General features: G+C 36.4%; 1 protein-coding gene across 3 annotated transcripts in view; it reads right to left on the bottom strand.

Annotated features, from left to right (window-relative positions):
* The window catches only part of jak1 (Janus kinase 1), a 57,725-nt gene that overhangs the window by 31,315 nt on the left and 12,651 nt on the right, over window positions 1–13,759 (bottom strand). For all 3 annotated transcript variants that reach the window (XM_061975734.2, XM_061975736.2, XM_061975735.2), the window contains exons 2-3: window positions 7,320–7,524; window positions 5,591–5,714 (exon numbers count right to left, since the gene is read on the bottom strand). In XM_061975734.2, the coding sequence (XP_061831718.1) occupies window positions 5,591–5,714; window positions 7,320–7,500 (305 nt within the window). In that variant the 5' untranslated portion in view covers window positions 7,501–7,524. The remainder of the gene's footprint in view (window positions 1–5,590; window positions 5,715–7,319; window positions 7,525–13,759) is intronic.

Below are 13,759 nucleotides of genomic sequence, written 5' to 3'. Positions count from 1 at the left end.
TTCTGGGCAGTTTTCCCAATGAACTTTAATGACTAAAAATTATTTCTTAAAAGTACGCAAAGTACGGTACTTGTTATGCTTAAAATCACTTTAGCAAAGCATCCTAACTAGATTAAAGTAACAAAATACATAATATACCATGGATAGTTTGAGTTATTATTTTTAATATGCAATTATTGTTACTTTGCTAAATTAATTTGGATAAAAACTAGTGCTGTCAAATGATATTTATTAATCGGATTAATTTCACTTTTGAATTTGGATTACCGGTAATCATGATTAATCACAGATTATCACTCACTTGCAGAATTCAAAATAACTTTAAAAAATATCTCTATAATTAGATACAAATGCATTTTGCTTAATTGAATTGAATTGAATTGAATTATATTTATATAACGCTTTTTCTCCAGAGACTCAAAGTGCTTTACATAGTGAAAGCCATTATCTACATATTTAAGATACATTTAAACCAATGTGGGTGGCACTGCGAGCACGTGGGTCAAGTGTCTTGCCCAGTGACACAACGGCAGTGACTGCAATGGCGGAAGTGGAAACCTGGAACCTGGAACCCTCGAGACCGTTCTACCAACCAAGCCACGTCACCCCAATGTCATACAGGAACATTTTTAAATATGTTACTTGAATGCACTCTCTCTATTTACTCAAAACTTGCTAACAGTTGTTAAAAACAATAAAATCGTCAGGGTGTATTTTGAAATTAAATTTGCCAGTCAGCACAACAGTCTGTCTCCTCACTCATCTTTGCACTGACCTGATCACAGAACATATAACAACCCTCAGCCATAAATTGTGTAATAACTCTGTTTATATACATGATTAATGCGATAATTTTTTATGTGATTAATTACATGAGTTAACTCGTTATTTGACAGCCCTTATATAAACAAACAAATCTCATCTTAACCCTGAAAATAAACGACAATTTATCCAATTTTTTTCTAAACTTTCTTTGCTTCAGTCTAATTTCAAAGCTGCTATGAAAAAACAATTTGATTGGCTGCGTTTTGTCATGTGGAAGTAGGGCTGGGCGATATATCAAATATACTCAATATATCGCGGGTTTGTCTCTGTGCGATGTAGAAAATGACTATATCGTGAGTATTTCAGTATACGTTCTCACGCAGTTGCTTTTAGCTGTGGGCATTACACTACAGGCGTTTCTCACTCTTTCTTGTCTCTCCTCACAGAGACATAAAACAAGCGCACCTTCTTACATACGTTACATACTGTCATGCGTGCAACGTCATACGCTCTCGCAGAGCAGAGAAGTAGCGGCATGGGTAAAGTTAGCTGTGGTGTAAACGGAGCGCTGCGAGTGGTAATACAAGAGAGAGAAGGTGCGAATCTGGTAACAAATGGAAAAAGAATAATTAATTCCCAAGAAAAACAGCACGGGGTCCTTCGTCTGGCAGTGGTTTGGCTTCAAGCGGGAAGATGTTGAACAAACAACCGTAATATGTCAAGTATGCGGCAGAAGCGTTGCTACAAAAATTAGCAGCACTACTAATTTATAGCAATTAAAATCTCCCGCTAGAGAATGAAGGGTGCTTGAAACTTCACATGTCAACATCTCCGATCGATGCCACACCCATCAAGCAACCAGCTCTGACCCAATTGAGCCTGGCGTCTTCCATTTCCAGATCAACACCGTATGAAAAAAATAGTCAACAACAGAAGGAGATAACGTCCGCAGTAAACTACCACATAGCGAAGGACATACAAAATTGTATTTCCTATTATGCAGCTCATTTTTATTTGACAGTTATTGAAATATCTTGTGTGACATCATGCACAAAAGTGCACTTTATTTGTTTTAAAATATTGTAGTGGCATTCTGTACAAAAAGTGCACTTTAATTTAGTGTTGTTTTGATATGTCATCTTAGTGACATCATGCACAAAAGTGCACTAATAGCTTGTTTTAAAATGTCTCTGACAATCTTGCACTTTCTGTTTTGGAAATTACATAAATGTTTGTGCCACTGCTTAATAACTGTTTAATGAATACAGTTTTGGTAAATTGACTTAGTTGTGATTTCCCTCTCTGCATGAAAGTTTAAAATGAGCATCTATTAATGCAGTATGAAAAATAATGTTTTAATGTAGACACATAGAATCATCATACTGGTGTGATTATATGCATCAAGTGTTAATTCAAGGCTAAGGCAAAATATCAAGATATATATTGTGTATCGTGACATGGCCTAAAAATATTGAGATATTAATAAAAGGCCATATCGCCTAGCCCTATGTGGAAGGATGGAAGCATCGCACACAATTTTTTGGCTGAACATCAACACGTGCATCATGTGACGAATAAAGAAAAGGCTTAATGGGCTTCACTTGTGTGGTAAATGAAAATGCATGGCAGCTGCGCAACTGTTTTTGGCAAGAGTCTCAGTTTGCATAAAAAGGCTTCTGGGTCTGAGAAATCTGATCTACAGATCATTAACCACATACATTGAAAAAGATACGATATGTCTTAGATTGGCCCGTGACACATTCTACAGACAAAATAAACATGTCCTGGATTAGAACAATAAAAATATGTAACACAAAAAGGGACGAAAACCTGTGCATCTTACTGTATGAACACGTGTACTAGGGATGTCCCGATCCAGGTTTTTGCACTTCCGATCCGATACCGATATTGTTTTTGCACTTCCGATCCGATACCGATACTGACCGATACTGGCCTATCCGAGCATGTGTTAAAGTTTAAAGTTATTTAGCCTACTTAGTTGTCAGAATCATGTTGAAAAGGGTTTTAGTACTCTTGATAACAACTCGCCAGCTGAATTAGGGGAGTTTGAATAATACACAATGGTTGGTAACAAGAAACTGACCTGTTTATTCAAGGATAAACACAAAATAGACAAAATTATACATGACAAACAGAAATGGCATCATTGAAACTAGGGCTGGGCGATATGGCCTTTTTTTAATATTGCGATATTTTAAGGCCATATTGCGATACACGATATATATCTCGATATTTTGCCTTAGCCTTGAATGAACACTTGATGCATATAATCACAGCAGTATGATGATTCTATGTGTTTTGATTGATTGATTGAGACTTTTATTAGTAGGTTGCACAGTGAAGTACATATTCCGTACAATTGACCACTAAATGGTGACACCCGAATACGTTTTTCAACTTGTTTAAGTCGGGGTCCACTTAAATTGATTCATGATACAGATATATACTATCAGATATATACTATCATCATAATACAGTCATCACACAAGATAATCACATTGAATTATTTACATTATTTATAATCCGGGGTGTGGAGGGGGGCGCCGGATGTAAGTGTCAAAAAGACAGCCAAAAGAGTTTGATATGAGAATAAATCTAAAGTTAAAATATAGGGTAGAAATGCACCCATTTGCAGGAAATGTAGTCTTGATTTTCAATTCATACTGCATTAATATATGCTACTTGTAAACTGTCATGCAGAGAAGGAAATCACAACTAAATAGATCACTAATTTTTTCAGACGGTGTTGATCTGGAAATTTTTGCCTCTGCATTTTGATGTTGTGGACGTGTGGCACCGAATGGAGATAAGCGTCTCGACAGACATTACAATATTTGAACAATGATGACGAAAACGGTTTTCTCTGTCGTGTCCGTGTGTCGAAAATTGTTATGCGCTTATTTTTTTATTTGATTTTGTGTGTGGCATAGATTTGCCGTGCGCAGAGGACGTTTGAGCAGGCGCGCACCTTAGCGGCTACGCTAGCATCACAGCTAACATTAGCCATGCTGCTACCTCTCTGCTCGGGGAGGACGTATACGTATGTGACGTATGACGTGACAGTATGTGACGTGTGTAAGAAGGTGCACTCGCTGTCTGTGAGAGGGAGACACAGGAAAGAGTGAGAAGAGCCTGTCGTGTAATGCCAGCAGCTAAAAGCAACTGCGTGAGATTCCACAGACCTGTGGATGTGTTGAAGGTGTGCTGGAAAATGCGGAACGAAAATTACGGAGTAGCAGAAAAGTGGAATGTATTATTTAAATCGGTGCGTTGGAAAACACGGACCGGAGTTTTTTTTTTAAACTGGATCTGGATCGGCATTTTCCCATGCCTTGCCGATACGCATTTTTTGGCAAATATCGGCGGCCAATCCGATCCAAATATCGGATCGGGACATCCCTAACGTGTACATGTGTAAGTTAATATTTGTAAAAACAATAATAAGAAATTAAACATCTCAAGGAGATTACATTAAATATTACACCAATTTGTTTTGATCGTAACAGTATAACACAAATCTAAGATGTTTTGTTCAGAGAGTATATATATTTATATATTGACCTCATACCGGTATAATGTATAAGTTAAGTATCTATGTATGTCTGAATAGCTTTACTTGTTCTGCAAAACATTACATTTTTTATATCCGGTTAATCACATTTTGATTATTCGCAATTAATCACAGTAAATTACTTGCTTGCATTAATTAAATCACAAAAAAAAAATAAAAAATAAAAAATATTTTGACACAAACACAATTTTCCTGACAGAATGTCACCCACAAACATTTTGTATTGTTTTAAATGAATGCACATCATTTATTTGCTCAAAACGTGCTAACAGTTGTATATAAAGTACCGTCGGAGTGTATTTTGAAGCAAAATTTGCCAATGAGCACACCAGTCTCCTCAATCATCTTTGCACCAGTGTATGCACTGACCTGATCACAGACTGTGCTGAATTTCAGGTAAATATATGCAGTTAAGGTAAAGGTACAGTCAAAATTATTTGCATGATTAATCGGTGTTTAAGGGCAGCACGGTGGACAGGGGTTAGTGCATGTGCCTCACGAAAAGAAGATCCTGGGTTCGATCCCCGTGCTCAGGGTCTTTCTGCGTGGAGTTTGCATGTTCACCCCGTGACTCAGTGGGTTCCCTCCGGCTACTTCGCTTCCTAACAACCCCTAAAGATATGCACCTGGGGATAGGCTGATTGGCAACACTAAATTTGCCCTAGTGTGTGAATGTGAGCGTGAATGTTGTCTGTCTATCTGTGTTGGCCCTGCGATGAGGTGGCGACTTGTCCAGGGTGTACCCTGTACCCTGCCTTCAGCTGGGATAGGTTGCAGCCACCCCACCCGAGAGAGGGACAAGCAGTAGAAAATGGATGGATGGATCTGTGTTTATACACGCTTTAAGAATTATTTTTGAAATTAATTATTTTTCATTAATTAATTGTGTTAAATTTGAGAGCCTTAGTTTTTACATGGCAATAATAACAATCTTTAATTTGTTAGGCTGTTTTAAACCCATTTAAAATTCTAACGGAGATAAAACATTTCCTGTACAATAAAAAAAAAGGTGGTGACAGTTTGACCCTGGAACATATTATCTATAGTTGTATTATTTCCAATGGGTTCCCCCCCTCAATATCTAAATAAAATCATAGAGCCACCACCATCCTGGTAAAAATCTCCACTCTATTTGTATTGTTTTTTTAAGTCGATATCATACGGATATATAATAGGCATGACCTCATTTCAATAATAAAGTCCAATGCATCAAAAAACAGAAGGCCATCTTACCTCATACGATAATGTAACTTAAGCCTGGTCTCATCTGTGATCTTGAACTCATCGTTAGGAGGGCACCACATGCCTGTCGTCTCATTGTAGAGGGCAAATAGATTATAGCACAAAGGAGAAATTGCTGACAACAAGGAAAGAAAGAGGGGAAACAATCAAAATCAATCAGTCCAAACAGTATTTTCAGTACAGCGATATTTGGGCAATTTGTTGAATTACTGTTACTAATGGTTGGGGAACTGCACTTTTGGGGAATTTAGCCTATCATTCACATTCTTTATGTGAGACAAGAATTCCCATGTCTTGTTTATTTTTTTATGCATTCTAATTCGTCATACTTGCAATACCCTAACAATATAGCTAATGAGAGTCATCAATTGCGCCCCTAAAACCCTCTAAAAAAAAAAACTTTCAATAACAGCCAACTCCATTTACATTTTGTGACCTGCATATTCACTCATTCACTCATTTAGCACATTGTTATTATAAGAGCTAATGCTAAGGAACCATTTTTTGGCAACGTCTTGATCACAGAGAAGTAACTACAGCAAATGCAGCTCTCATTAAGTCTGCCATAATTAGTAACAGTTGTATTTTGTTGAAGTGGCAACAGCGGAGGATGAATGTCCCATAACAAGAAGATAGAGAAAGCGAAGAAGCCTATCGACTACGGTGTCGACACAGACTACAAAGGCGGAACCGCACAATTTTTCAGGATTTATGAAGTTCCTAAGACAGATCAGTAGGTACCAGAAGGTAAGAAAAGTTGCTTTTGCATAATATTGCGAAACAAAACGCCAGATAATATGTCTTACCTTATAAATACACCATAATAATACTCGTACGTTGAAGCACATCAAGCGGTGCGACTTCAAAGCTTACCAAAGTCGTAATAGAACATTTTGATACATTTTTGAGCGCTGTGTGAGTGTTCTATATTTTCAATTGAACATATAAAATGTTGGTGTTGCTTACTTGAGTCATATTTCCATCATAGTGCAGCCTAAACTTATCTCTTATGTTTGACTGCCATATACTGGTAACACTTATCATTATACCATGTACCAAATAAAATAGCTTCGAGGTGGGTAAGCTCAACCAAACATATTTGATAGATCACGAAGATCACTTCCGCTTGGTCATTTAAAAAGTAGCTCGCTTGCTAAAAAAGTGTGGGCACCCCTGACATAGACATAAGATTTGAGTCTGTCTGCACAAAGCCAAATATGTTTAAGTAAATTATTGCATATTGATCCAATGTGTGGCACCTTGGGACAAGAATAAGTTGATTGACAGTATAAAAGTAACAAGTCTTTCTTAACTCCTTATTTTTGCAGTTTTATGCCTTTTTTAATGAACAAAATATAACTCGCTATAGCTATTTTGTCTATGGATGTTCTCATTCATCCAGGTCATTGTAATCACAGGACGTTCAATTGATCGCAACTGGACTGTTTGGTTTGCCTTTTGACAGATGTCCTCAGGCAGGATTATTTGCAATTTGAGGAGTAATTCGTCAGATTTTACTTTGAAGCTTTCAATTGTAAAATTGACTAGTCTTACTCTTCATTAAAGAGTTGTTTTGCGCCTTCAACAGGATAGTGTCTGTCATGTGGCCTTTCACCCCAAACACCTAGGACACACTAGTGTTTTTAAACGGTCATTAAGCGATGACTAAAATAGTCATAGATCATGGTCTTGTTTTGCCAGCTAAACAATAGTCACTCACAGCATTTCTTGGCAGCCTCCACACAAAGCTCCTCGGCAGTGTAGCAACCATTGAAGAACTCCAACTGATGCACGTCTTGTAAGTAAAAGTGGATCTCCAAGCCCCTAGAGGCAGATGGAGAAGTAGGGAGTTGAGGCCTGGGTCTCCCCATTATCCCACAGAGAAGCCTTCTCAACTCCATCACCACAGAGAGGGCATACAGACGCTGCATTGGGGAATGACAAGACAAGTGAAATTACAATGGGGGATCAATACATTTTTTTAAGCTATGGCTTCGTCCAAAAACCATTTCCCTTAAAATTCATACAACATTCCTCAACAGGTTTGGTCACAGTAATTACTGTATTTGAATTCCCCTGTCTAATAATGAAACTGGCGTTGTGGCATCCTACTCTGTTCAGCGGTCCATGAACGCACCTTTAAAAGGCCTAGAGCGGGGGTCGGCAACCTGTGGCTCTAGAGCCGCATGCGGCTCTTTAGCGCCGCCCTAGTGGCTCTCTGGAGCTTTTTCAAAAATGTATGAAAGATGGAAAAAGATGAGGGGAAAAAAATATGTATTTTTTGTGTTAACATGGTTTCTGTAGGAGGACAAACATGACACGAACCTCCCTAATTATTATAAAGCATACTGTTTATATTAAACATGCTTCACTGATTCGAGTATTTGGCGAGCGCCGTTTTGTCCTACTAATTTTGGCGGTTCTTGAACTCACCGTAGTTTGTTTACTTGTATAACTTTCTCCGACTTTCAAGGACGTGTTTTAAGCCACTTGTTTTTCTGTCTCACCTTGTCCACCAAACCTTTAACGTTGTGTATGAATGCACAAAGGTGAGTTTTGTTGACGTTATTGACTTGTGTGGAGTGCTAATCAGACATATTTGGTGACTGCATGACTGCAAGCTAATCGATGCTAACATGCTATTTAGGCGAGCTATATGTACATATTGCATCATTATGCCTCATGTGTAGGTATATTTGAGGTCATTTAGTTTCCTTTAAGTCATCTTAATTTACTTTATATCTCATGACAAACTATCTGCATGTAATATGGCTTTTAATATTTTGCGGCTCCAGACAGATTTGTTTTTGTATTTTTGGTCCAATATGGCTCTTTCAACATTTTGGGTTGCCGACCCCTGGCCTAGAGGGAGCACAGCCTGTAGGTTCAATGTGCACAGTTGAATAGCTTAGTTGCTCAGACAGCAATGTGTTTATATACGTTTGGATGTGAAGTGAAGTGAATTATATTTATATAGCGCTTTTCTCGAGTGACTCAAAGCGTTTTACATAGTAAAATTAAGATATGTAATTTCATAATGGGGAAAGACATCAATGTCTTTGGTTTTCACGTTAGCATTTAAGCTAATGAGCTGGCGCCATTCAGTACGAGAGTTTTTCAAAGTGCAATTATCAATCACGTTTTTTTTCGATCATTTTAATTTGAAACTGTGATACTAATCGTCGGGAGCTTTGCTGCAGTTCTTCCATTAATACCATTTATCATTACATCCCTATTAATGACTAAAGATGGGTACCAAAACCCGGTTTCATAATAGCACTAGAGCCGACGTAAATGATAGCTGGTTACTAAGTAAATGCAGACTCAGCCACCTGCAGCAAGTGATTGTTAACTTCTTGGAAGTATTGCAGCGTCCTGACAGAAACACAAAGTGTCTGACATTCTTTTAAAACTGTATTGCCACCCTTAACAAGCCAGCAGCAGCCCTCATTGAGGATGGGGCATCCTCAATAGCATTATTAAAAATGGCACTAAGAGGGACTACCCTCAATACTTCTTAGACGGAAATAAAAAAAATTACAACATAAAGGAAGTAGTTGAAAGCTTCAATAATTATTTTGTAAATATTGGACCAAAATTGGAAGAAAGGATTCCAGACCCAGTTTCAATTGAGGACTATAATGATACCATAGAGTGAAATCCCAACTCCATGTTCCTCAGTAATGTGACACAGGAGGAAATAGTTACAATCGTGAAAAAATGTAAATCTAAGACTTCAACTGATTGTAATGAAATTGATATGGAAATGATAAAAAAGGTTATTGAAGAGATCTCAGGACCATTAATGAATATTAGTAACCTATCATTTCAAACAGGTACATTTCCAAACAAAATGAAAATAGCTAAAGTTGCACCAATTTACAAGACTGTCGACAAACATCAATTTACAAACTATAGACCTGTTTCCTTACTTCCACAATTTTCTAAAATCATTGAAAAACTGTTCAATAACAGATTAAAGAGTTTCATAAATATAAATAGAATACTCGAAGAAAATCAATATGGATACAGAGCTAATGTTTCAACTTCGATGGCTTTAATTGAAATTACAGAAGAAATTACCAATGCTATAGATAATAAAAAATGTGCGGCAGCAGTTTTTATGGATCTAACTAAAGCATTTGACACAATTAATCACAGTATTTTAATCAAAAAACTAGAACAATATGGTATCAGAGGGTTAGTCTTAAACTGGATAAGAAGTTATCTAATGAACAGGAAACAATACGTGAAGGTAGGCGAACACACCTCTACAACGCTAAATATATCCTGTGGTGTACCTCAGGGATCAATACTAGGACCTAAATTATTCAATCTATATATAAATGACATTTGTAAAGTTACAAAAGATTTAAAGTTAGTATTATTTGCGGATGATACAACAGCGTTTTGTTCAGAAGAGAACACAAGATACTAAACATCTCAAGGAGAAGAAGATACTACAAATAATAACAGAAGATAATAACAGAAGAAATTAACAAATTAAAAAGATGGTTTGACAAAAACAGACTATCGTTGAATCTCAGTAAAACTAAAATAATGCTATTTGGTAACAGTAGAAGAGAAAGTCAAACACAAATACAAATAGACGGAATAGAAATTGAAAGAGTAAATGAAACCAAATTTCTAGGTATAATGATTGATGATAAATTGAACTGGAAATCTCACGTAAAAAATATACAACATAAAGTAGCAAGAAACACGTCAATAATGAATAAAGCAAAACATGTTCTAGACAAAAAATCACTTCATATTCTCTACTGCTCACTAGTGTTACCATATCTGAGTTATTGTGCAGAAATATGGGGAAATAATTACAAAAGTACACTTCATTCATTAACGGTGTTACAAAAAAGATCAGTTAGAATAATACATAATGTTGGATATAGAGAACACACAAATCCTTTATTTATTGAATCAAAGATACTGAAATTCTACGACATAGTGAATTTGCAAACAGCTAAAATTATACACAAAGCAAACTATAACCTGCTACCCAAGAATATACAACAATTCTTCTCAAAAAAAGAGGAGAAATGTAATCTTAGGGAGAAATGTAATTTAAAACATTTGTATGCACGTACAACACTTAAGACCTTCAGTATATCAGTATGTGGAATTAAATTATGGAATGGATTAAGCAAAGCAATCAAACAATGTACTAATATGATCCACTTCAAGAAACTCTTCAAACTTAAAGTGTTTACAAAGAAGAAGAACCATGATAAACATTCTGAATTTATTTAACTCATCCATTCTTTCATTCTTTCACTCACAAAATAATCTTACTTAACTCAACATATGAAATGTAACTTACTTCACCAATTATCATTTATTTACTTATTTTATTGTGATTACTTATGGAGTATATTGTGAATAAATTGAGAACAGGAAGTGAACAAAAGTTTTAGCAACTGTTATGTAAAAGAAAAGGGGTAGGATTAAATAAGCTCTGCTTCTTCCTACTCCTTTTCGAACATGTTGAAAAGAGAAACTGGAGATTGTGATGTATCATGTTGTATATACTTGCATGTTCGAAATAAACTCAAACTCAACTCAACTCAACTCATAATAACCGCCTTCGCCGTAACGCTACCCAGTACCTACAATAACAACACAGCAATTCCTCATTATGCACCAATGACGGTCATGGCGTACGAGATGCATTCACAAACCCCCAGAATGATGGGCATCAAACATAAACATAAAGTACTAAGTTGCACATTCTCTATGTTGTGTATATTTTTCTTATTTTTTTAAAAGTATTACTTAGTTGTCATTTAATTTATACAATTGCGGTAGAAAATTAATGGATGGACGGACGGATGGATGGATTTGAAGTATTTCAATTACCAGTACGAGTCTGTTCAACATGAATATCACAAAATGAATACTTTTTTTTTTTTGGACAAAAAAATGACGTATCAATTTGGTACTAGTACTAATGTAAACGATACTCATCCCCATTACCAGTGGTTCACAATTAGTTTATGTCATGATTCCACCCACCACGGGAAATTGTTTTTTTAGGGGACTTTGGTATGATTTTGTTCCAAACAAAAAATTCCTACTACAAATATATTTACCGTCCCATCACTAGAAGCACTGACTAGTTCCTTATGTGGATACAGTCATCATTTCCTCTTTCTTCTAACGTTTGCTTGTGTTATTTTTAAACAGTGGCATTTTGTGACTTATACATACTCAACTGAACTGAACACAATATTCTGAGGCATTGGATTTTACAACATTTAAAGTTAAGCTAAAGTTAAAGTACCAATGATTGTCACTAGGTGTGGTGAAATTCTTCTCTGCATTTGACCCATCACCCTTGATCACCCCCTGGGAGGTGAGGGAAGCAGTGGGCAGCAGCGGTGGCCGCGCCCGGGAATCATTTTTGGTGATTTAACCCCCAATTCCAACCCTTGATGCTGAGTGCCAAGCAGGGAGGTAATGGGTCCCATTTTTATAGTCTTTGGTATGACTCGGCCGGGGTTTGAACTCACAACCTACCGATCTCAGGGCGGACACTCTAACCACTAGGCCACTGAGAAGGTAAAATATAAATATTAAATATTAAATATTTGAGGTTGAACATAACCTGCACGCATGAAGACCGTCTATTTTATTTCAATTACATTTTATTAGTAAGTATTCATTCATTTCCTTCAATTTGGCCAGTTGTTTATTTTTTGCTAAGTCACAAAAACAATACTTCGATGAGGATAAATACTTATGCAATTATTTAATAGCTAAAGGCAACAGATGCTTTTGGTAATTACAATATTTGGTATGAAAGTCTGATAAAGGGCAGGCCTAGTTTGGTTGTATCTAAGGATGTAACAAATGGTATTAATGATAACCACAGTTAAACTCCTGATGGTTAGTATTATTGTTTTAAATTAAAATGATCGAAACCTGTGATAGATAGCCACACTTTGATAAACTCACGGACTGACTGGCGCCAGCTTGCAATCAAAGATTCTAACATGAAAACAAAACATATTAACATTGTTTCCCATTAGGAAACAACATTAAACTCATAAACAGTAAACACATTACTGTCTGAGCAACTATCTATTCAATTGTGCTAAGGCTGAAACGACGCGTCGACGTAGTCGACGTCATCGGTTACGTAAATATGTCGACGTCGTTTTTATGCGTCGACGCGTCGCATATTTACGTCACACTGCCGTCATGGCGGAGCGCAAAGCAGACGATGCGAGTTGTGTGCATGTAGCGTGCTTAGTCTGGAGGCTAAATACACACAGTGTGTTATGTAACTGTTGTTTAGTGTTGATATTCTTTGCTTAGTTTGATAAATGTTGTAGCAGTTTGCTTCATCAGGAGGGTGAAGTCACTCAACTTCAAGTGTTGGATTTAACTGTGTTGGATCATTGGCTGCTGGTGAGGCAATAGAAAAAGGGGCATTTTTCTACCAGTAGACAGCGTTTAATATTGAGTGTTTCACTGCTAAATTAATAATATATTTATATTGAATATGGATTTTAAATATGTATCTAAATAGGTGGTTAATTGGTTAGGTATTTATGTATTTGCATATTGGGTTTTCTGCTGCATTTATCTATTGTGTTTCTGGGTTTAAATGTATTTTATATGTATCTTGGTGCATTTATGTTGAGACAATTTATTTAAAATCTGTTTTAACTTAAAGGGAAAAGATGTGTCCATTTTCTTGCACTTGTTTAATGGTTAAGAGTTTGATAGCCTAATTAATAATTGTAAATTATGGTATTGATAATTGATTGATTTTTTACAGCATGTTTATCTTGTGGTGTTTTGTCCTTAAAGGTTTTTCACCTACTAAAGAAGCTAAAGGCTACTAAAGGCTACTAAAGACAGCTAATGACAGCTAAAGAAACTAAAGTCTACTAACACTGCTAAAAAGACTAAAGAAGAAAAAAGAAGCTGTTTCTTCGTTGGAAAAACTGTTGCAAACTAAAGGAAAATAAAAGGAATAAGTAACTACGGTCTGGTCTTTTGAGTGAAATCCAGAAGCCACATTCAGCATTGGTACATCCCTTCAAGTGTGGGATAAGCACAGCGAAAAAAGCAAAACACTTGACAGTTGTTGTATGCACACTGTGTCGAGCGGAAATGGCCTATCATAGCAGCACA

The sequence above is a fragment of the Nerophis lumbriciformis genome, linkage group LG14 (assembly GCF_033978685.3).
Source record: "Nerophis lumbriciformis linkage group LG14, RoL_Nlum_v2.1, whole genome shotgun sequence".
NCBI lineage: Eukaryota > Metazoa > Chordata > Actinopteri > Syngnathiformes > Syngnathidae > Nerophis > Nerophis lumbriciformis.
The sequence above is the reverse complement of the archived record's forward strand: the minus strand, read 5'-3'. Positions and strand labels throughout refer to the sequence as shown.